This window comes from Paramisgurnus dabryanus, chromosome 16 (genome assembly GCF_030506205.2).
Source record: "Paramisgurnus dabryanus chromosome 16, PD_genome_1.1, whole genome shotgun sequence".
Lineage (NCBI taxonomy): Eukaryota > Metazoa > Chordata > Actinopteri > Cypriniformes > Cobitidae > Paramisgurnus > Paramisgurnus dabryanus.
The window spans coordinates 3351279-3377304 of NC_133352.1; the positions used below are offsets into that span (position 1 = coordinate 3351279).

The window sequence follows — 26026 nt, forward strand, 5'->3', positions numbered from 1 at the left end:
GAATGTTATAAACACTAATAAATTAAACATAATTTCTTAAATTCATATGCAAAGGAACAAAAGTGCATATAGATATCTGGAAGTGCAAAATGCCTCAACAGCCAGCATGTGTTATACATTAATTAAATTTACAAAAAAATGTACAGAGCCTCAGTCAATACAGAACACAACGGTGTCTTAATGAAATCAAAATTAACCAGTATATTTGTGCACCTGTAAATGTACAAAACGAATGCCATACATAGACAATGCATATTAATATAGGGCATTTTATATAATAAGTAGATACATTTACGTGTTTCTAATAAAGAATGAAAACGAATGAATCTTTATTTAAGCCAAAATAAGTTGGAAAGATCATTAGTCATTTAAATTTTGTCAAGCTTAAACACTATTCACAACCACTTATATTATATTTTGTGTGTTCCTTGGTTGAAAATATGTAGAAATATATGCGATCTAATAAAGTACAGAACAGAAATGTTTAACCTACGCGCAGAGCGAAGCCGTTAATAAAGCAGACTCTCCGTAATTAACATAGAGGACGTGCTGAAACAGTCGAGTTGGCAGATGATCATCATGTTTATATTTCACGCAGATAATGTTGATGAAAAACTTGCATATTATCAAATGTCCAGGTGAAAGTAAAGTTTCCAGTCAGTTATAAAAATAAAATCCCCGTGGCGTTACATTGCAACTCTCTCATATGCGGTGTGGACTCTGTAGATGCACATATGGTTTTAATGTTGCTAAACAAGCAGCTGTATTATTGATCAGTTATTTTAAACTTTAAAACTGCATTTAGTAGCAGACGACACCGTCATCTCAGCTAGTTTCACTTTGCGGATGAATTCCAGTTGATGCTCCAAAAACCAAAGAAGCATCAACCACACACAGCCCTTTTAATATGTATTCTGTCCGACTCGTAATCCCCACTGTCTTTTCTTGCTATTTTTCAAATGAATAACGCTGGCTTGGTCCGCATAGTTGGCTGAGCCGCTAACGCTCTGTATAACAATCCGGGTCAGTTACATCATCATCACGTTGCGTGAGCTTCCTGACACAGGTAAAATTCGAATGCAAAGTTATACATTCGAATATGCATATTTTTTTTACATTCGACGAATATTCGAAATTCTAATTAAAATTTGACAGCCCTAGTGGCTACTGTATTTAAATTTACAGCACAAGTACATTTACTGTATAATTTGTATACTTACTGTATTTTTATTTACAGTATGTATGTGTAATTTCTGTACATATTATCATTTTATTCCTATTAAATAATTACTACTGTTCAATTTACTAACAAGTTTAGCTTCATTTATTTGAAACAAAAGTACATTTACATTACATTACATTTTAAATGCACTCTTTCAGTTGTTTTACATTACTAACAGACATTTACTTTAAGGTACCATTTATTGTCTTCCTTAGAAGAAATTTGTCTTAGATCAGAGAACTTAAAAGGGATAGTTCACCCAAAAATGAAAATTCTGTCATAATTTACTCACTCTCATGTAGTTACAAACCTAAATCAATTTCTAAATCAATGAATGAAGATATTTTGAGGAATGTTTGTGACCAAACCAATCATGAGCCCCCATTTACTTTCATAGGATTAAAGAATACTATGTGAATGGGGCTCACGAATGCTTTGGTTACAAACATTCCTCAAAAAATCTTCCTTTATGTTCATCAGAACAAAGAAATTGATTTAGTTTGTAACAACATGAGAGTGAGTAAATGTTGACAGAATTTTCATTTTTGGGTGAACTATCCCTTTAAAGGGTAACAATTTACTGAAAGAACAAATTACATTTTGGCTACATTTTAAAACTGTAAAAAGCAGAACAAGCCATTCAAACTAACATTTTCCACATTACACATTAACATTACTTAACTCGGTTGTTGGTCGTTTTTTTTTTATTCTGCCAATCAAAGTCAACAAGCTCTTTTATTAAAGATGCAACATGAGGATTCAGGCCAGAACTTTTTCGTTGCACCTTCTTCCCAGAGGTACGGCTGATCCGTGTCTTTGACTGGCATTTTGTCCCATCAGGGTTTATTCGTAGAATGAATCTGAAGCCACAAGAGAAAAACATTTATCAAACCAATGTTACTCCAAATCTCATAATTTGGTGCTGTATGCACTTTGAAGTTAATAAAAGCAAATGTTAACTACATTTGAATGCACCTACAGAGAAGATACATAAGACAAACTAAAACTAATGAATGTTGCTAAACTGAACGGCTGTATGTTCAGTTCAATGACTGCTGCCTGGACATAAATAATAAAAAAATAAACAAGACAAAAAGAAAAGACCCGGAATGTTGCACGTTTAACAAAGAATAAACTGCAAAATACTTCATGAATATCATACAGAAAGTGCTATGTCTAATTTGCCATGCAAGTATTGCCATTTTTAAGGATACAACATGTTGAATTCCTTTTCCCTTAAGATGCATGGATTAAAGTGAAAAAATTCTTCTGACTTAAAGGTGGGTGATAAACCAGTAGAAATTTTTCAACCGGTAGAGATTTTGGATTATCGACTCTATCGAGGTTATGCGCCCACATCACGCTTCTGTGCGTGTGACCACGGAAACATAACGTTTGTACACGTATTTAAGCACCGCAGTTTTAAAACAAGTTATTTTAAGTCATTGAAACAAAAATAACAGATTTATATGCGTGCACTCTTTCTGTATGTGAGGAGCGCGGAAGGTCACGCAACAACCGCTGCTCTTTCTGTCTGCGAGGAACGTGCAAGTCGCGCAACCGCTGCTCCGGACTTTGGTCTTAAAGGGGAAGTTACCTAATTTTGTTCCTGTCTGTCACTCATGTTTATGAAACAGCATTAAGAGAAAATCTCTCACTGCTCTTGACCAAATCACTTTTCTACCTAAAATAAAATATATTTATACATAGTATACATAATTATTTATTATAATTCCTTTATCATTGACTGTTTATCTTCAGGGAGCTTGAGTTTTGTTAGTTTTTATCTTCTTTTTATGCTTGTATAAGGTTTTTGTGAGAATTATGAACAGTTCTATGGTATTAAATATTTTAATAACAGAAAAACCTTATTAAAACATTTTAAGGGGAGATGTTTTTGCCATTAATGCCATATTGAAGTCGCCAAGTATTGACATAAATTGAACCCTTACCTTTAATATCTGTCTAAAACAAAACACTTGTGATTCCTGCACTAAGGGTTAAAAAAATGTAATCGCATCATGTTAATCTAAAAATATAGATTCTGTAAGCTGTGGTTTGCAGGGCATTTCAGATTAAAGTGAAACAGCTAAATAACTCAATATATAAAATATATAATCACCTTTAATTAATCTTTTTATTAATTATTAATTCATTGTAAATATTATTAATTTTAGCATATACAAATACTTTTTTTGTAAATCAAAGTTGAAACTGTTAACATTAGTTAATGCACATTGAGTTAACATCAATTACTGTAATGACATAAACAAGAATTAAAAAATGCTTATATATATTTTCATTGTTTGTTCATGTTATATAATGCATTTACTAATGTGAAAGAAATACAACCTTTGTCATATTATTCAGTACACATAAACAAATAATCCAGGGTCTGTTCTGTTCACACTACAGCTTACAATCACAGCTCTAATACAGTATGTATGAATATAAACCCTGAAAGAGCAACTCGAGTCAAACTAGTGTACAAATCGCACAGGATGCAGGTAACCATAGTGACGGGTGTAAATTGAATCACTGTAACTTTATCAACAAAATATTATGTTTCAATAGAGGAAGCGCTGAGGTGCTATGCGCAATGTTATGGAAGGGATAATGTAGAGGCAGCCGGTAGTTATTGGGAAATAAGCCCCGACAGTGTGATCAGGACCCGACGCGAAGCGGAGGGTCTTGTATCACACTGAAGGGGCTTATTTCCCAATAACTACCGGCTGCCTCTACATTATCCCGCTTATTACACGGCTACTTGCCACATAAGAAAAAAAACTGGACATGAATATGAATTTGATACATTTTATTGGCATATTTGTTTTAAATTAACATTTTTATCCTTCCGCGAAACTTTGCACAGATGCATAAAATGATCGTAATACCTTATTAAGATCCTCTGCTTCATACTTGTCTCCATTTTTTCTCTTTTAGCCAGTCTTTGAGAAGTTTTAATGCCCATTCTGTATTTTTTGTGTGTTGGCTTCGTAGCTGTCATGCTCTATTTTGTCAAGTTCAGTCTCAGTAAGCTCTCTGTGTCTTGTCGTGGTTGTCCAGTGTTTGTCACAAGATGGCGCCAAACAGACAGTAATTTTTTATTGATCTTTATTGGCGCAGAGCGATTTTACTCGTGCAAGTAGTCCGGCTATGCGTTATTATTTTGGAGCGATTATTATTTGAAAAGAACGAACCTGCAAATGTCTCAACTGACCAATCAGAATCAAGCATTCCAGAGAGCCGTGTAATAAGCACTTAAAACCAACGCATTGTGCGCAACGTGCTTATATTACACAAGAACAAAACTCAAGCTCAAAAAGATAAAGCTTAAAGATAAACAGTCAGTGATGAAATAAGGATACTAAACAATAATATATATATCTTAATAAAGGTATAAAAGTGATTTAGTCAAGAGCAGTGGGAGATTAATTGTTTGATTAACATTAGTGACCGATAGAAGCAAAATTAAGCAACTTCCCCATTTAAAGGCCAAGTTACTGTTACTCGTGCGTTTTCTTTTTCTGCTTCTTTACACGATAATATTGTCTATCGGCACAACCCTGAAGTGTTCATGTTGTTTCACGTGTAAAAAAATATGCTGTACTTTTTATAGCGCTGTTGTCACTGTCCTCAAAACGAGCTGATGTCTTCCTTGTTCTATGAAGTCCCTCCTTCAGAAATATGTATCGAGTTCTGTAGGGGTGGGAATCGCTTGGACCCCCATAAATCGATTCAGAATCGATTCTTAGGGTCCAGATTCGATTCAGAATCGATTCTTAGGGTCCAGATTCGATTCAGAATCGATTCTTGACGTACTAATTTGCATATCTGTGATGTCATTACGTCACATTTGCTCTCAAAGGCAGGTTAATGTTTGCACTTTTGCTACTACTGAACTGTCATATATGGTACTTTAATGCAACTAAGGGATAAATAATGTCCTGTTTCTGTTGTAAGACATTAAAACCAATAAAAATTGTAATTAAACATGACATATTAATTCTATATGTTAACCTTCCACGAACTGACTAACGTTAAGTGTCTAGCATCATCATTATAGGCCTACACAGTGATTTTGGCAGTATTACTGTATTTATATAATGCAGCGCAGCCAGCACCTGAATAACAAACTATCGCTCACTGAACAGAGAAAAGGCAGAGAAAGACTATCTCAAAGTGTATCTTGTTTTATTGAAGTTTAGAATGTGTCAAACAGCGCTGTTCTAGATTTTATTTATTTCTCTTCTGCTCGTGTAAGCTCCGCTCTATGCAGTGTTTCCCACAGATATGAAATTTACTTGTAGTGGTAGCTGATGAAAAGGGCAATCATTATCCACCGACAAAAAATGGTCTACTAAACATGTGACAAAGAACTAATAATGTGTGACACTACACAATACTTTGATTTATTGAACATTAATATTAATTTCATATTATAGTTCATTAATCTAACCACCCCAAACTTTCTTTGCCATAAATAAAGCTATCACTGTTTGTCAAAGCACCACGAAAACACTTACTGTTTTTGCACTGATATTTAAAGCAATTTGATGACCCCTCTTATCAAACTCAATATGTGACCTGATCCAGCAAAATGAGTCACAGTGACCCAAATTTCAAAATTGAGATTTTGGTATCAATGAAAAGAGGAGACCATAAGCTTTCAAATGATATCCTAGTCAAAGTCATACATTGAATGGTTTTAAAGATATAGACATTTGAATTAAGGTTGTCTGTCCTCTTTTTCCAACTGAAAACCTGAGAAAAACACCTTTAAAGTTTTTTGCCCGTTTTTTGTAGATATCTTTCAAAATCCATCACATTTTCAAAGGGATAAACTATTTATTTTACAGCTTAATTTGACCAAAGACATTAATATAAATGCTATTACAGTAAACCAAGAAACAAGCTTATAAATCAAACAGAATGATGTTTATTGAAAATGTGAAGTAACAGAAAGGTTTCTGTGATGGTTGGGGTTTGAGTTAGGTGAAGGGAATAGAACATTACGTCTATGGAATGTCCCCACAAAACAATGTGTTTGTGTGTGTGTGTGTGTGTGTGTGTGTGTGCGTGCGTGCGCGTGCGTGGGTGTGTGCGTGCGCTCGCGCGCATGTGTGTTCGCGCACGTGTGTGTGTGTGTGTGTGTGTTCGCGTGTGTGCGCGTGCGCGTTCGCGTTTGAGAGAAATTGAGAGGCAGAGAGACAAGCAAAAAGAAAACATTAATGCTTGCCTATGTAATCATATCTTTGTGTAGGTTAGTTGACAATAACCAATTCAAAAAGGAGTTAAATAGGAGAGGAGAGTGCTGTGAGTATGACAGGAGGATGGCTGGACCAATCACGTGCCCCGGGGTTTCCCATTGACAAATGATCAGCTTTTATGAAGATTTCTGATTGGCTCTAAAACAACGTGTAACACCATATTTGGAGAGATAGTGAAGTTTCAGGGGATCCCCTGAAATGCTCGGAGGTGACGAGAGGATTTGAGAGAAGCAATGTTCATTTCCAGCGAATTTAGTAAAACTGTCTCAAGCGTACCTCCGGTTTCTATGGCGATGAAAACGTACTCTTGTTTATATAAAGTCACGGCCACGCGCTGCACTTTCTTTCTACCATGTTTATAGTATTATTATCAATGAACCGTCATTTTATATCTAAAATGTTACCATATTTGGAGAGATAGTGAAGTTTCAGGGGATCCCCTGAAATGCTCGGAGGTGACGAGAGGATTTGAGAGAAGCAATGTTCATTTCCAGCGAATTTAGTAAAACTGTTTCAACTTTAATAGTCATTTAAACACCTTTACTCAATTATTTGGACTACGAAACTTTGGGAGATTATGTTTTAATGTCTGTTCTTTGGTATTAGCTAAAAATATTTTTTTGGATAATTTCTTTGTTTTTCCACATTATCGGCTCATATCTTAAAACGGAACGTTGCGACTTCCGACTCATTTCGCCAGAGCGGGTCACATATTAAGGCTGCACGATATACCGAAAATGTATCGTCGTCGCGATAACTATGTATGTGATATACATATAGCGGGGAGCTGCGATAACTTGCATTTATTTTACGTGTCTATCATTTGTGTGTTGCATGCTTAGATCATCCAAATTACACCGATCAGAAGGTGGTTCCCACACACTTACTTAACTTGGGTGGCTCTCTCAAGTATATTAACAACTGCCCACGACAATTTAGCATCAAATTTGGTCTTTTTTTGTCTGTGATAATGACATTATGCGTGTGAGCATGTCGTGTCTTTTCTGATGTGTTCGCGTGCTTTCTGTTTCTCGATGAATTCGGTGCGACGCAAAGCTGCAGTGTCACATTGTATCCTTCCATGTTCCTGAACTTGATCATAGTTGTATCCATTAGAGGTCTTCACGGAATGACACGAGTCTATATTTTGAAAGGTCAGTCAGGTCCGAGTAGGTCCCATTTAATTACTTCAGGTACCGGGTCTGTTTAAACCCAAGTCGATCAGAGACTGCCATGAAGAGTCAGCCAGTGTTAACGTGCTATAGCGCATGTGCAGTCTCAAGCGTACCTCCGGTTTCTATGGCGATGAAAACTTACTCTTGTTTATATAAAGTCACGGCCACGCGCTGCACTTTTTTTCTACCATGTTTATAGTATTATTATCAATGAACCGTCATTTTATATCTAAAATGTTTGCTACAAAGATGGTAGCAAATAACCAATGTTAATGCCAAGCCCATTGTACTGAACGAGCAGCTCAAACTGTCAAACAGTCATTATGTAAGCTGAATCTAAATACTTTATATAGAGTATACTTTTGAATCTAAAATAATGATGGATTAAGCTCTTTTAATCTGCAACAGAGGAATAGAAAGAGAGGCACCTTTACTGCTTCTACACAAACCTATCAACTTTATAATCTTTAGACCTTTTTATAATCCATAGACCTGCATTGTCTATCATTAATATACTATACATTTTATTGTATAAAGTTAGTCTTTCTACACCTCTCACAATGTTAATAAATACCTTTAAAGGTGGCCATATTCACAAGTTCATTCAGCTTTGTTCATGTCAAAGAGAAAGGAAAAAGAGTTTGGAGTGGTTGGATTTATGAAATTAATATAAATATTCAATAAATCAAAGTACTGTGTTATGGTCACACATTACTAGTTTTTTGTCACATGTATAGCATAGTTTAATTACATCTTTAGAATATGCATTACCTCTTTATTTCATTACATATTTAAATGCTGAAATAAAAGCAAATAAAAATATAATTTCTCCAAGCAAGACATATCGCCATCGCACTCACCAACAGAACTATCGCATATTTTCTCATTATCGTGCAGCCCTACTCAATATATACAATACTATGTATACTATAGCCTATTAATAGACAGTGCAGGTCTATCGATTATATATGTGACTGATGTTATAATGGTAATAATTTCTATTAGATCGGCACTTTTACTGCTTCTGCTTTCTATTTCCCTTTTGCCGATTAAAAAAGCTTAATACACTCATTATTTCAGATTTAAAAGTCTACTTGCTGTCCCGATGACAGACTTTACATTACAGCTTTGCATTTTTTATATCCTGAGTCAGCTAGAGCTTTGCTCATTCAGTGCAATGGGCTTGATATTAGCACTGCTTTTTGCTACAATCTCTGTGCAAACTGTTAAGATTTTAGTAAAGATATGGTCTATTAATAGTAAAACTATAAAAAAAAAATGGGATAAAGAAAATGCAGCGCGTGGTCGTGACAAGAGCCAGTTGTTATCGCCATAGAAACCGGAGGCACACTGAAATTGCACTCGAGCTTTAGCGCGGCAGCGCTTGCGGCCGTTATCCGATCGAATTGGGTTTTACACACAATATTAATCACAATTGGGACCCGAAGGTTTAAATTAAAACAAACCAACTGCAGTTGCATTGAAATTAACTCTTTCCCCGCCATTGACGAGATATCTCGTCAATTAAGAGAAAACGCTTCCCCGCCAATGACGAGATTTTCCGTCTTTCCGCAATACCGCTATTATCCACCAGGTGGCGCCCTTCCGCAACTTTTTAAACCCGGAAGTATTGCCCTATGGCAAGCGGCTGCATGTCCGTGTCTGTTTTAAAGATCGCTATGAATGGGAACTCTATGAAAAGTCCGGCATAAAAATGGAATTAACTCTACCCATATTCAAAAGCTGATTGCAAAAGAACACTAAAGGTAGGATGAAACAGGTTTTTTTTGTTTGAAAGCAGAGGGTCTGTTCTTTCATTTGGTATATTGTATGTTTATATATTTAAAGAAGAACATTTTCTGGAAGGCATTAAACTTTGGTGAAAATCATGAAAAACGCTGGCGCTGGCAACTTTTTTTAAAAACGCTGGCGGTGAAAGAGTTAATTGGAATGCACAACCAAAAAACGAGATTTCTAAACAATTAAAAAAACGGTGGTTATCTTGTTTTGCAACAAAACTCTTCATATGCACATAAGCATATGCGACCATTTTGGTCGCAGTGTAGTTCCCTGGCTGCTCAGTATGTGCTGCAGTTGATCCAGTTTGCCGCGCTGGATGATGAGTTTATGACGCGTGCATCATCTTCACAGTCACCCGACCCCCACCTCTCTCTCTCTCTCGCTCAACAAAACAAGGGTCATCCAGTCGAGTTCAGAAAATATGGAAATTCGTAAAGTGATTTTTTTTTCCTGGGCGCACCGCCCAAGTAGAGCCTATGTATGGGAAACACTGCTATGTGCTTGTGCAGTGCGTGCTATCTTAAGTTGTCAGTGTGCATCACCGCTCTCCCAGTTGAGTTCCGCCTTTTGGTTCTGATAACGCCACGTTATTATTTTGTAAACTAACATTTAAAAATCGATTCTTGAAATTTGTGAATCGATTCAGAATCGACCCACGTCCAAATCGCGATTCATCTATGTCTGTGAAGGATGGATGTACTTTTTTTGGGCTTTAAAGTCAGAGGTTGTTCCATGATCCCTGTTTACTAATGTTATAAATGTTATAAACCATGAAAGAGCAAGGACATTTCTTTATAACTTTGATTGATTGTGTTCATCTGAAAGAAGATCGCTTTCGGGTGAGTAAATTATGGGGTAATTTTCAATTTTCATTATATATACTATAATATCCCTTAAATATCAGAACGCCTTTCAGAATGGTGCAGTGGATAAGACACATGCCTTTGGTGTGAGAGACCCGGGTTCGAATCCACTGTGACACACCATTGTGTCCCTGAGCAAGACACTTAACCCCTAGTTGCTCCAGAGGTGTGTGACCTCTGACATATGTAGCAATTGCAACTGTAAGTAGCTTTGGATAAAAGTGTCAGCTAAATGAATAAGTAAGTAAATTTATGAGGTACAAACCTCTGCAGGAACTCCAGAGTCGCAGCTGCCTCTTCTTGGTACTGAACATTGAAAGCATAGTAGCAGCCAAACAAGACAGCTAATGCGGACTGAAAATCAGTTAGGTCTTGTGACTCAATGATGACTCTGCCCTCCATTGTAAGCATCCATCTTTTGGCATGGAGAACAGAATCTCCTGTAACACCATAATAGCAGCTTATTAGTAGGGAAAGGAAAATCTATTTTGTTAAAATGATTCTTACAGATGTGGCCTTTAAAAATGCGCGTCTCTGAAAGCAGAATGCCGCGAGCACTTCCGAAATTCTGCGAGATCCCGCAGAAGGGTGATTCGGTGGGGGACGCAGGAAATAAAAAACCTGTAGAGGGCAGTCGTGTTTCAAGTAGGGCATACTGACGACAATGTGTGCTCGACTTTATGCTTTAAGCATACTATATGATATCGAAGTAACATGACAGGGATTCTTGGTGCATTGGCAGTACTTTGATGTCACATGCAAGCTTTTTGACAAACATTTGGTTGGCGAAGTTTTCTTTTGCCAGTTACATAAACAGTCAAATATTCTTCATAAAAATCTGACTTAAACGCGGATCATTCGTCTTATTTTTTTTGTGTACACTTAAAGTAGAAGAGACGTGATGATAACGGAGTCTTATAACAAAATAATTCGCAAAGACCTTTGAAGAAACCGAGAGCATTTGCGCAATATCATTAACTAGTTTATCTAATTGTACATTTAGTTTATCTTTGCATCTGAACGTTTTTAATAGCTGGAACATGGTTGTAATGCGCTTTTCCGCATTATTGTACTTTTTATATTATCATGTTTTCCTTTACATGGTATGAAACTCGATATAAAGTGTGCAATGATGTTGAATAAATTTCTATAATGTGTTATATTTTGTAGTAAGTAAATAAAATCATGTTGTAAGTGTAAATATTCAATTCGAGGAGTTTCTGAGGTGTTTGTCATCGGCAAAAGGCGCAGTTTCTCTGTTGCTGATTAAAACCCGTTGGCTATATGGGATTTTTTAAAATTAACATTTGTTCTACTTATTATTTTATTTATTTGCCTACATTTACTCAAATAATATCAATGTAAAAATAGTAAGTAAATCATAGTTCAAGTTAGGCGTAAAACTACATTTATTTTAAGTTGTTGTTAAATACAAATAATATTAATTTGAAGAAAGCAATTATTACAGGTTTAAAAACTTAAATATATAATTCTGAAATTATCAAATATATTGATTAAAATAATCTGTAAATTAAATACTTATATTATTAAGGCGTATACATCAAATAAAATATGTACATTTTAAACAAAATATCTATTTCTGGTCATTTATTTGGGTTTGTCTAACTAAAAAAAACACATAACTGACATTAAAAGATTTTATTAAGTTACTTTAATCATTTATTTTAGATAGCCTACATTTACAAAGCCACTGAATCATTTTTTACAGTGTATACATTGTGATCTTACGGTATTATTAAATGCATATAAATAAAATATGTAAAACTAAATAAAAGAGATGTCATACACGGACTCCATGAAAGCATACGTTTTCTTGTTCGGTCCACGTGGGTTAAACGGTCACATAGCCTATTCTCCATAAAAATCCGACTTAAATGCGCATCATTTGATTCATTTTTTCTGTGCAATTAGAAGAGACGTGATGTATAACTGAGTCTTATAACAAACCTCTATTCGCGTAGACCTTGAAGAGACCGAGAGCATTTGCGCAATATCATTAACTAGTTTATCTAATTGTACATTTAGTTCATTTTTGCATCTGAACGTTTTTAATAGCTTGGACATGGTTGTAATGCGCTTTTCTGCATTACTGTACTTTATATATTATCATGTTTTCCTTTACATGGTATGAAACTCGATATAAAGTGTGCAATGGTGTTGAATAAATTTGTATAATGAGTTATATTTTTGTAGTAAGTAAATTAAATCATATTGTGAGTGTAATAATTCATAAATTCGAGGAGTTTCTGAGGTGTTTTTCATCGGCAAAAGGCGCAGTTTCTCTGTTGCTGATTAAAACCTGTTGGCTATATGGGATTTTTTAAAATTAACATTTGTTCTACTGATTATTAATTTATTTTTTTGCCTACATTTACTCAAATAATATCAATGTAAAAATAGTAAGTACATCATAGTTCAAGTTAGGCGTAAAACGTACATTTTTTTAAGTTGATGTTAAATGCAAATAATATTAATTTGAAGAAAGCAATTATTACAGTTTCAAAAACTTAAATATATAATTCTGACCTTATCAAATATATTGATTAAAATAATATGTAAATTAAATACTTATATTATTAAGGCGTATACATCAAATAAAATATGTACATTTTAAACAAAATATCTATTTCTGGTCATTTATTTGGGTTTGTCTAACTAAAAAAAAAACAAATAACTGACATAAAAAATTTTTTTTTAAGTTAATTTAATCATTTATTTTAGATAGCCTACATTTACAAAGCCACTGAATCATTTTTACAGTGTATACATTATGATCTTACGGTATTATTAAATGCATATAAATAAAAATATGTAAAACTAAATAAAGGAGATGTCATACACGGACTCCATGAAAGCATACGTTTCTTGTTCGGTCCACGTGGGGTTAAACGGTCACAAAGCCTATTCTCCATAAAAATCCGACTTAAATGCGCATCATTTGATTCATTTTTTCTGTGCAATTAGAAGAGACGTGATGTATAACGGAGTCTTATAACAAACCTCTAATTCGCGTAGACCTTGAAGAGACCGAGAGCAAATTTGCGCAATATCATTAACTAATTTATCTAATTTTACATTTTTTGTGATTTGTGAATTCATGTTCTGCTTGCCCCAATTCCAAATATTCTGTTGTATTATTATTCCCATTTTTGGTTAAACCGAGTATAACTCCCAAGCTGAACACCTACAAAACTAACGGTTTTGTCCAGTCTTAACAGTGTATGATATTCAGCTCGTCTTAATTTAATTATTTTATTCCGCCGAATGGAAAAAAACCCATAGGCTATCTGAATGAATGGGATTCAGGAATTAAGTACAATAGTCTATACGTGCGTTAGTGAGACCTGTCGGCAGATCACGTTTGCCAAAACATGAAAAGAAACGCGTTTTCAAAACATATTGCGAGCAAACACGTCTTCATCCGGACGGAATTACATTTCTCAGATGACCTCTGAGTTCGGCGTGAAACAGTAGGTAAAATGCTCTGAAATTTACAGATTACAGAGGTCGTCAGAGAAAAACACAGACATGGCCGATTCAGACGGGATTAAAAACACAGTGGACCTCTGAGAAGCATGATTTTCTCAAAAAGATTTTTGTCGAGGGTGCCCCGCAAGCACGAGTTTGAAGCCTATGAATGAAAACGTTATTATTCGCTTTGCGTCAAACCCTGTTGCTGAAGGAGACGGACCGGAGCTCCGGCAAGGTGTGTTGTGGACCCGAGGAGGCGGATCTGCGCTCCGGTGCGCTCCGGCCCAATTTAACCTATTACTTCCACTAACTGAGGTATCCTTCCTCCTTTGCTGTCTGCCTGGTATGATTTTATTGGTCATCTAGGAATAATTTTCACTTTATCTTACTTAATGGGGCGCAGCGCAAACCCGTTGGCCTGTGACATCCCACTACCGCGAGATCTATTCAAAAGCATACTGTAGGCCTACTGTCTCGCGGTGCTAAGACGTCACATGCCGTCCGATCGGGCTGCGTGGCGCCGCAAGTCGTCAAACGAGCGCTGAGCATTGAGTCAAATAAGACACGCGTCAGAAAATTACCGAGGTCCGGGCGGCCATGCCCTTTTTTGCCTCAAAATGCAGACAAATAATGTTTTTAGTAAGGCATGTTTGTTAAAACTAGTTATATTTCCTATTTAAACTAAGTCCTGGCTTAAGCTTATAAAGACCCCGCAAAAACCCTGCTACAGCTCCTGAGGGGGTGCTCTCACTATTCACATGTAAATAAAATGGTTAGAAACCGTTTTTTCTGGTTCTCATTGCAGGACTGTGCGGGGGGAGGGCATTCCGTTTCCATGTGGAGACATTTAACAAACACATTTGATATACACCAAGTTCCAGATTACAACACCAAAAACACATCACGTTTGATAGCAGTGCATGTAGGCCCTACTTATTTGAGTATATTGATAGAGTAAGTATTATGTTGGACACTATTTTGGATATCAAATTGTCCTTTTCTCCAGACAAATAAAACACTGATGTGCATGTCTATAGATCTTATCTAAAGAGTCATTGCTATCATTTTCACTTTTGTGTTGGGTTAACTCCCTGACCAGACCTCTGTCATTTTCTTACGCTCGTCTTATAATTTGACTCAACGCTCAGCGCTCGTGTGGCTTCTTGCTGCGCAGCGCAGACCAATCGGCATGTGACGTCTAGCTATAAGCAGAGGTGGGACAAAGTCATTGTAATGCAAGTCACAAGTAAGTCTTTGCCCTCGAGTCCCGAGTCAAGTCATGTCAAAGATGAGGCAAGTTCCAAGTCGAGTCAAAAGTCAAAGCCAACAAGTCTCAAGTCGAGTCCAAAGTCCTACCATTTTAGTTTCGAGTCATGTCAAGTCCTCTTACAACAGAAATAAAATGCATGCTGTGGACAGGTGGAGGGAGGCCCCTATACTGCATTGCATTTTCAAAAGATCAAATTGGCCATGATGCCACCATGGCTGAAAACTCGCTCCACTGTAGCACTAGAAGCAGGCACTGCCAAGGCTACTTGAAAGAGTGAAGGAAGAGTGCCCAGAACAAAATGGCATTCTGTCCTTCTGCCATGTCAATGTAGTGACTTAGCTGCAGTGGTATAGATCTCTTGGTGATGTCAAAGTACCGCGAGAGCGATTCCAGTTATCACGTGGATAAATCCGCTTTGAATCACTCTCGCGGTACTTTGTTGTCACTCGCCTGTGGGTTTTGTAGCGCCACACCACTCTGCTCCCCAGTCACTTTCGCGCCGCTATAGTGATTTCATATGCCGATCGGATCGCGCAGTTCGGCAGAAAGTCAAACACACCAAATATATAGCCTAATATGTATATGCATTTCAACCCGCTAAAGTAGCAAGTGTAGCATGCTAATGGTCAGTGCTTCACTATTACTTAAAGTTTGAAATGTCACAAAACCATGCTGTTACGCATCCTCACGCTATTTTTAGCGGGTATACGGAAATCCTTTACAATTCCTAGTAGACTACACCACTGCTGAGCTGTACTGGTACGGTCCCAACATCCAAACCAACGTGGGACTGCAGTGATTGGATGTCGTGCAGGCAGCGCGCGTGCTCTCTGCATGCAGGTGGTGCACATTTTTTTCATAGATGCAGACAGACTGAGAGCGGCGCGGCCGTGTGCATTTTTTGTGTAATGGGTAGGTTGCTTCACTGCTGATTCTTGCCATACCTCCGTTGCCTAAATGCGCACGCATACGGTGCCATGTCAACATGGTGTACAAACAGTTAAAGGGTCTATTAAGTAAGATAAAGTCAAAATGAAACCGAGATGACCAATAAAATCAAACTAGGCAGACAGAGGTGCAACACAGAGGTCAGATGCGCAGTTAGTGGAAGTGCAAGAGAGATGTAAGTAATCAAACGCTGACTATTATACAGCAGTTTATTGACGAGAAATATGAAACCGTAGTGACTGTCAAGGTGACAGGACAAGAAACATTAATGCCGCTGAGCACTTGGGTGTCCAAATTTAATGCGCTGCTTTCTCTCCCTCCAGTAATTCACTTTCCGTTATTCAGCATGTTTATTAACAACATTCCACGCCACCCTTTAATTCTTGAAGATATGTTTTTAACTGTATAATGATTAGATTCCCTGTGTTGCACTGGACTTCTGCTAAGCTTGAACTTGAAAACGCGATGCATCACGTGCGCGGTACAACGCTTCATCCACCCGTAGCGCGCGTGCACGGAGTTTAAATGTTCATATTTTGGCTTGAACATTTTATTGCATTCAGTCTTAAAGCCTAATAAACAGTACCTGTTGAAGTCATTAAAGTTAAATAAATAACAAAAGAAGAGAAAGTGTGCAGCAACTAGTGTGCCCAGGATGGTAAAATAATTATTACAATGTATTCCTAATGACCAACACAAGTCTTCTGCATACTGACATGGTTTGAAATCTATAGGTATTTGATTCTTTGGTTTTCTGATGTATTAAAATTCATATATGTAGAGCAGGGAAATAAGAAGCTTTTTTTCCTGGGGTGCATGCCCTGGAAAATACTTATATGGACCTCGGTATTTATAAAATCATGCAATGCGGCGTGTTTGTCTTTACAGTTATGAAATTTATTATTTTAAACACACATTTCACAAAGTATATATTGTAAGTGTAAATATTCATAAACTCAACACTTCGGAGGCGTTTTTCTAAAGAATAATGTTTAAACTTTATTGGTGGTGGTTGAGAATAATTCCTCTTTCCATATGTAACGCATTTTAGCGCAATATATATATCAACTTTATTCAAGACACAAAGGTCCATAGAGACAACACTATACAAAAATAAAACATACAAAACATTAAGAATATAAATGTATCATATTGTTATTCTTAATATATAAGAATACTAATATATTTTTTAAAACATTTATAACAGAAAGGTGTATAAAACAGCTTTAATTAACAATATCTGAATTGGCTCTTTGCACAATTCTAATTTTCTCATGTCATAATTTATAATTATTAATTAGATTTAATATAAATAAGTTTTGAAAAGTGTTGAATGCGAACGTGTAAGATATCTGGAAGGCGATGCGGCGTGTTTGTCTCTACAGCCACATGTTATAAAATTTATTATTTTACACACACATTTCACAAAGAACATATTGTAAAAATTCATAAACTCAACATTTCGGAGGTGTTTTTCGTCCGCAAAAGGCACAGTTTCTCTGTTCGCGTCAATTATTTTGGTTTGACCAACTAAAAAAACACATAAGTGACATTAAGACATTTTATTAAGTTACTTTAATAAATTATTTTAGTGATATTCTATTTTACAATAATATTTTTTACAATTATGAATTACGTAGAAACACTGACTGCATATGCGCAAGAAAGGTAGCCTATTATTAAAGATTTTATAAATATAAATATGTAAAAACGAAATAAAAAAGATATCATATGCCAACTGTACAGTCCGGGTTTAAACGCCTTTTTTCTAAAGAATAATTTGTAAACTTTATTGGTGGTGGTTGAGAAGAATTCCTCTTTCCATATGTGAAGCATTTTAGCGCAGTATAAATGTATCATATTGTTATTCTTAAAATATAAGAATACTACTATATTTTTTACAACATTTTTAACTTTAAAACATGTCTTTTTTATACCACATTAATCTGTTTAAAATATTGATACTTTTAGAAAAACTGACAATTATAAATATTATGAACAAACAATGAAACGGTGTCAAAATTCGACAACACAAATAATTAAGATATTCATTGTAAATAGAGTCGCGTTTATTAGGCTCACACTAAATTCTCTGTTGCACTTCCTATAAGTTCGCATTGCACGTATCTTAATAGTTGTATGCGCTGTTATGCTGGCAAGAATGGGTTGACATATCACTTTGCTGTTTTAATACAGTAGCAATGTAAAATATTCAGCAATGCCCTTATTAACTTCTGGAAACAACGCAATGCAATGTTTTTATGCGCCACCTGGTGGATATTCTGTGAAGCGAAACACATTAAGGGAAAATGGAAAGTAGCCCCCCCGAAAGCACTTGCAGAATGCTGCGAGACTCTGCGAGACGAATTGGCGAATGCCGCGGGAGAAAACGCGCATTTTTAAAGGCCACATCTGTACGACAAGCATGTTTTCCAATAGTTAGCATGGCGAAAAATAGATTTGGCTGGTCACACGGAACATTTTTCAGTCCAATTTGCTTATTTTTTTGCTTTTGCTTTATATACAGCAGGGCTGTACAGTACAACATTTATGCTATGAAAAAACTGGTCTTTGCCCGCCAGCAGTTTTTTTTAAAGTTGCCAGCAAGTTGAAGCATTTTTATGATTTTCACAAATGTTTAATGCCTTCCAGAAAATTTTCTTCTTTAAATATATAAACATGCAATATATCAAATAAAATAACAGATCCTCTGCTTTTAAACAACAAAAAAGTTTCATCCCATCTTCATTTATACAGTGTTTTAATAAAATATTTTGAACATCCACACATGCCTGCCCCCAAGTACAAGTTGTTCAAACCTAAAACGTACAAAAAATAAAACATTGGCAAAAATGCACATACTAATAAAAGCATTTTGATAGCCTTACCAAATGCAATCAGCCTTGGGGTGCTGGGTACAGTGAGGCTTTCCTGTACATCTGCAGAAGTTGCAGTGACCTAAGTGGCATAATTATCAAAAATGTAAGACAAATTATGTAGGCTCTCCAATTATGTTGATACTTATGTGTCACATTGTGTAATCTTGTAAGAAAACCATTTAACCAGCTTTAAGATGTCTGCATTGAAAAGCACAATTAAAATCTATAACTGACTGATTTGATATTTAAATTATTACATTGACCCTTAAATGCATGATAAATACATTAATATTATTTAACAAATGTAAACTATGACACTAATTTAAATTGTTATTCTGTAGAATCAGCTTGTCAGGAACCACAAAAGTCAGGAATCCCAATGCAGAGGTTTTTTAATGATGCACACAAATCAACAGGTATGTATAGTAGATAACACTCAATGTCTTCATGTAAAAATGTGAATGTGTATGGCAAAAACACTCAAGGATATCAGTCAGTGTGTATAAGAGATAACACTCAATGTCTTCATGTAATGTGAATGTGTATGGCAAAAACTCTGTGTCTTAGATAGTCAATGTCGAGCACTAAACACAAGGTGGGCCGGACTCCACGATCCGTTCGGGAAAGTCTCAAGAGTGGGAAACACAGCCTCAGCCGTAGGACATCCACTCGCACGTCCGAAATCCACAGCGATGATATCCTGGGAAAAACACAGAGAGATCCTCCTGGCGGAGCAGAGAGAGAGAGAGAGAGAGACGCTTCGGACTCTTCAGCTGACCAAGCGCTGGACAGCGCACGATCCCGGTCAGCACTAGCCACTGGACGGCGTCCGGAAAACTCACTGAAGAAGAGAGAGCCAGCAGAGATGATGGGCGACGACAGATTACAATCCACAACAGAGTGAAAATGGGGTAAGGAATCTATGGGGCAAAGGCAGCAGATGTCACAGACTTGAATAAACGAAAATAAATCCAGACAAGACAAGAACTAGCAACGCTAGCGGGCACGAACATACAAAGACGAACTTGCAAGGAACAAAGGAAACGAGGGGAATTTAAATCAAACCGGATTGGGCAATAATAAGGATCAGGTGTGGGACGCCGGTGAGAAGAGTTAGAGATGATGAGATCACCAGGTGGAAGGCGCGCACGTGTGGAGCTGTCAAAACAAAAACACAACACAAAACATGGTGAAACAAAGACAAAGCGGCCAATAAGACCGAACTCATGACAGGACTCCCCCCCCACGACCGCCACTGGGCGGTCCATGAGGAGGCTCACCCCGTCGCCGGCGGAGATCCTCTATCAGCCCAGGGTCCGGAATGTCCCGGGCCGGTACCCAACACCTCTCCTCCGGACCATATCCCTCCCAGTCAACGAGATATTGAAATCCCCTACCCCGGCGACGCACATCCAGTAAAGATTTAACCGAATACACAGGGGCACCATCTATAAGCTGAGGGGTGGGAGGGGTGGGGGCAGAGGGAACAGGATTAAGGTGGGAAAAATACACAGGCTTCAGTTTAGACACATGAAAAACTGGATGAACCCGACCGAGTGCTGGGGGCAATCTGAGCCTGACCGTCACGGGATTAATGACCTTAACAATGCTGTATGGCCCAAGGAATCGTGGCGCCAGCTTGCGAGAAGGCTCACGGAGAGGTAAATCCTTGGACGAAAGCCATACCTTCTGCCCACAGATAAAACGGGGCGTAGTTCTACGGTGACGGTCGGCCGCGGCTTTGGTTCGTCTGGAAACCTGGCGTAATGTAAATCTAGCCTTTTTCCAGGTGCGTTTGCAACGACGGACAAAAGCTAGCGCAGACGGAACCACCGCATCAGGTTCCTGTGATGGGAACAAAGGGGGCTGAAACCCCATGGACGCCTCAAAAGGGGACATGCTAAGGGAAGAAACAGGGAGAGAATTATGGGCGTATTCAACCCAAGGTAACTGTTGGCACCAGGAGCTCGGATATTGCGATGTCAGACAGCGGAGAGCTCTACCTAAATCTTGGTTAGCCCGTTCACATTGCCCGTTGGTCTGAGGATGATATCCTGAAGACAAGCTAGCTGTGGAGCCTATTTGTCTACAAAATTCCTGCCAGAAACGAGAAATAAACTGCGGACCCCTATCTGAAACAACGTCTGTGGGCAGACCATGTAAGCGAAAGACGTGCTCGATCATAACCTGGGCAGTTTCCTTGGCAGTGGGCAATTTGGGCAAAGGGACAAAGTGAGCCGCCTTGGAGAAGCGGTCAACAATGGTCAAAACTACAGTGTTTCCCTTGGAAGTAGGCAAATTGGTTACAAAATCGATGGCGATATGTGACCAAGGACGAGAGGGAATGGGTAGTGGTTTAAGCAGACCAATAGGGGCTTGATGAGAGGCCTTATTACGGGCACAAACCTGACAGGCTAACACAAACTGTCTGACATCGGGACCCATAGAGGGCCACCAAAAACGCTGACGTACAGTAGCCAACGTTCTCCGAACCCCCGGATGGCAAACAAACTTGGACTCGTGACCCCACCGGATGACCTCGGAGCGAAGCGAATTCGGAACCCACAATCGACCCGCTGGGCACCCCTCTGGCACTTCCCCCTCCCGGCCGGCCCGTCTCACCCGTTGTTCTATTCCCCAGCGCAGGGCACCCACCACCCGCCCCTCCGGGAGGATGGTTTCGTCCCCAGCGGAACCGGGGCTTTCGAACAAACGAGAGAGAGCATCGGGCTTAGTATTCTTGGAACCGGGCCGGTACGAGAGGGTGAAGTTAAATCTGTCAAAGAAGAGCGCCCAACGAGCCTGACGAGACGATAACCTCCTGGCTGAACGGATGTATTCGAGATTCTTATGATCCGTCCAGACCAGGAAGGGCTCCGAGGTCCCCTCTAACCAGTGACGCCACTCACCCAAAGCCAGTCTGACCGCCAGCAGCTCCCGATTGCCTATGTCATAATTTCGCTCTGCTGGGTTTAACCGATGGGAGAAGAAGGCACAGGGATGCACCTTGCCATCCTTAGCAGACCGCTGAGACAAAACGGCGCCTACCCCGACATCCGAAGCATCCACCTCCACAATAAATTGAGCAGCCGAATCTGGAATAGAAAGAACAGGAGCAGAGATAAACCGGGACTTTAAAATATCAAAGGCCTCCTGAGCACGGGAATTCCAGACAAACCTCTCCTTAGTGGAAGTGAGAGCAGTAAGAGGTTGAGCAATCTGACCATAATTTCTGATAAATCGCCGGTAAAAATTGGCAAAACCCAGAAATCTTAATAAATCCTTACGGGAGTCGGGGACTGGCCATTCGGCCACCGCTTTGATCTTAGCAGGATCAGGACGGATCTCACCGGGGGCAACAACAAAACCCAGGAACGAAACTGACTTACGATGGAATTCGCACTTCTCCGCCTTGACATACAACTTATTTTCTAACAGCCGGCGTAAGACTCGGCGAACATGCTGAGTGTGTTCCTGCATAGAGGGAGAAAAGATGAGAATATCATCTATGTACACAAAGACAAACTTGTTAACCATGTCTCTCAGCACATCATTGACCAGAGTTTGGAAGACAGAGGGGGCGTTACAAAGGCCGAACGGCAGAACGCAGTACTCAAAGTGTCCGGTAGGGGTGTTAAAGGCTGTCTTCCATTCATCTCCCTCTCTTATTCGCACCAGATGATAGGCGTTGCGTAAATCTAGCTTAGTAAAGAACTGCGCCCCCTGCAGGAGCTCAAACGCAGTAGACATTAAAGGAAGGGGGTATCTATTCTTAACAGTAATGTCATTTAAGCCCCTATAATCAATACAAGGGCGCAGGGAGCCGTCCTTCTTACCAACAAAGAAAAACCCCGCCCCTGCGGGTGAGGTGGAGGGGCGGATGAGACCGGCACGTAGGGCATCATTGATATACTGATCCATAGCCTCTCTCTCAGGACCCGATAACGAATAAAGTCTACCCTTAGGCGGAGAAGTGCCGGGGAGGAGATCAATAGCGCAATCATATGGCCGGTGAGGGGGAAGGGAGGTGGCCCGGGCTTTACTAAACACCTGAGCGATATCCGCATACTCCGCCGGGACCCCGGTCAAATCGACCGCCGGAACCTGAGGAAGAGAAAGAACAGAACCAGAAACAGCAGAACCAAGACATGACACATGACAAGACTGGGACCAAGACAAGATAATACTATGCTGCCAATCAACGTGAGGATTGTGTTGCGCTAACCATCCATGCCCTAAAATAATAGGAGATAGAGACGCATGAAGGATATGCAACACAATCTCCTCACGATGATTACCAAACACAGAGAGACTCACAGGAGATGTGCAATGTGTAATCCGCGCCATCTGCTGCCCCTTGAGGGACCAGACATCCAAAGGGGATTGGAGAGGAACAACCGGGACACCCCAGGCGCGCACCAGCGCTTCATCAATGAAGTTGCCCTCCGCACCAGAATCGAGAAGGGCAGTGGACGGATGATCACGCCCAGCGAAGGACAAAATGACGGGGAGTTGGGTACTGGAAACAGGGGAGAGTTTTGAAGAAGTGCCCACCAGGACTCCCGTACTCACTGAAGGGCAGCGGCTTTTAACGGGCAGACTCTTGCAAAATGCCCGGGCTTCCTGCAATACAAGCACAGGGCCTTCTGTATACGCCTCTCTCTCTCTCTCTGTGACAGGCGCAAACGCCCCAGCTGCATGGGTTCAGGCTCGGCTGATGGCAGAGGTGAAGATGGGGAAGTGGTGGTCTCCTCCGTAAACACTCGCTGACGAATGGAGCGTCGCTGATTGCGAAGCAGTCTCCTGGCCTCGATCCGGAGAGCGAGATCAATGATGGCATCTAGCGACGGAGGAAGGTCATGAAGAGCGATCTCGTCCTGAAGATCATCGGACAACCCCTCTACAAACTGGGCTCGGAGAGCCGCCTCATTCCAGTGACAGGCAGCCGCTAAGGTCTTAAACTCTATGGCATATTCTGTAACTGTGAGTCTGCCCTGAACAAGATGTGCCAGACGAGCTGCAGCGGCGTCCCCGCGCACCGACCGGTCGAAGAGTTTCTCCATTTCCTCCCTAAACTCGTCAAAAGACCGACAGCAAGGATCATTGGCATCCCACACGGCCGTAGCCCACTCGCGCGCTTTGCCAACCAGAAGGGTAATCACATACGCAACCCGGGTGCGTTCAGAGGCATAGCGGCGGGGCTGGAGGGCAAAAACCAGAGAGCATTGTGAGAGGAAAGCCCGGCAGGAGGCGGGATCGCCATTATATGGAGGTGGAGCGGTAACGTGAGGTTCCGTCTGCGACGGCTGACTGGGCTGGGTGGCATCATGACTGACCTGGTCAAGCCGAGAGGAAAGGTCATTCAAACGGGCAGATAAACCCTCAACCTCTTGAGAAGTGGTGGTGAGGCGAGTCGAGTGTTGTCCTAACCATGAACCCTGCTGGGCGAGCGCCGTCCGGAGAGCATCAACCTTCGCGGGATCCATCGTGGCAAGTTCGTCCTGTCAGGAACCACAAAAGTCAGGAATCCCAATGCAGAGGTTTTTTAATGATGCACACAAATCAACAGGTATGTATAGTAGATAACACTCAATGTCTTCATGTAAAAATGTGAATGTGTATGGCAAAAACACTCAAGGATATCAGTCAGTGTGTATAAGAGATAACACTCAATGTCTTCATGTAATGTGAATGTGTATGGCAAAAACTCTGTGTCTTAGATAGTCAATGTCGAGCACTAAACACAAGGTGGGCCGGACTCCACGATCCGTTCGGGAAAGTCTCAAGAGTGGGAAACACAGCCTCAGCCGTAGGACATCCACTCGCACGTCCGAAATCCACAGCGATGATATCCTGGGAAAAACACAGAGAGATCCTCCTGGCGGAGCAGAGAGAGAGAGAGAGAGACGCTTCGGACTCTTCAGCTGACCAAGCGCTGGACAGCGCACGATCCCGGTCAGCACTAGCCACTGGACGGCGTCCGGAAAACTCACTAAAGAAGAGAGAGCCAGCAGAGATGATGGGCGGCGACAGATTACAATCCACAACAGAGTGAAAACGGGGTAAGGAATCTATGGGGCAAAGGCAGCAGATGTCACAGACTTGAATAAACAACAATAAATCCAGACAAGACAAGAACTAGCAACGCTAGCGGGCACGAACATACAAAGACGAACTTGCAAGGAACAAAGGAAACGAGGGGAATTTAAATCAAACCGGATTGGGCAATAATAAGGATCAGGTGTGGGACGCCGGTGAGAAGAGTTAGAGATGATGAGATCACCAGGTGGAAGGCGCGCACGTGTGGAGCTGTCAAAACAAAAACACAACACAAAACATGGTGAAACAAAGACAAAGCGGCCAATAAGACCGAACTCATGACACAGCTGTTCGAATAACATGCATACTTACATCTGCCAAAAGAAAGAGTGACTCCTCCTTTTCTTTGTAATATGCCATAATGGTAATCACAGATGCAACACCATAGTCAATATCTCCCTTTTCCGCACTACTGATGTCTTTCAGGACTGTCCGGACATCCTTATTCCACCTCTTAAGTTGACTTTCAAAAAACTGTAGCACCTTCTTTCCTTTTCTGCTGAGAGATTCTGTGAGTCTAGTGTTAATATCAATCCCAGTCAGAGTGTTGAAGTGGGCACACAAGTATCTCTTCATGAAAAGAAATGGCCACTGTTCTTTGAGTTGATCAATGCTGGGTGGGGGGTTCTTATTGATGGCATAGCGTTGAGAAGCATATGTTGTCTTCATCAGTTCTTCGACCTGGCCACGCTCTGCTGCTCTGGGTCCCTCTTCAGAAAACAACTTGACCATTGTGTCTCTCTTCAGTTCTACTGATTCTGGTGTCTCATCTTGAAGGAGGTCAAATGGGTGCCAGTTGATGCAGCCGTAGCTATCTGTTTTTGAACATTTGGATGGGGTAATCTCACTGCTGGATGTAGACTCATTGTCAGTGATATGCCGTTTTGGTTTTCTAACTCTTACAAGTGTGTTGTCACGATTTACATGTTCAACCCTTGTTTTTATCTGGTTTAACAAGGATCCATAGCCACAACCAATCAGCTCTCCTTCCATTGTTACATTGGCAAA

General features: G+C 39.7%; 1 protein-coding gene across 1 annotated transcript; it reads right to left on the reverse strand.

The window, feature by feature from the left end:
* Positions 1-1806: 1806 nt before the first annotated feature.
* Positions 1807-26026, reverse strand: LOC141280905 (uncharacterized). The gene is made up of 4 exons (XM_073812204.1): positions 25331-26026; positions 18929-18998; positions 10596-10770; positions 1807-2082 (listed from the first exon to the last, which is right to left on the reverse strand). Exons 1-4 carry the CDS (start codon positions 26009-26011, stop codon positions 1896-1898), a joined length of 1113 nt encoding a protein of 370 aa, XP_073668305.1. The 5' UTR covers positions 26012-26026; the 3' UTR covers positions 1807-1895.

Bases quoted from the DNA above. Each gene is read 5' to 3' on its own strand.
- LOC141280905 (XM_073812204.1), bottom strand. From the start codon at position 26,011: ATGGAAGGAGAGCTGATTGGTTGTGGCTATGGATCCTTGTTAAACCAG. The intron at 10,771-18,928 runs GTAAGGCTATCA...ATGGTGTTACAG, and splicing joins CCCAAGGCTGATTGCATTTG to GAGATTCTGTTCTCCATGCC. The intron at 2,083-10,595 runs GTTTGTACCTCA...TTGTGGCTTCAG, and splicing joins ACTCTGGAGTTCCTGCAGAG to ATTCATTCTACGAATAAACC.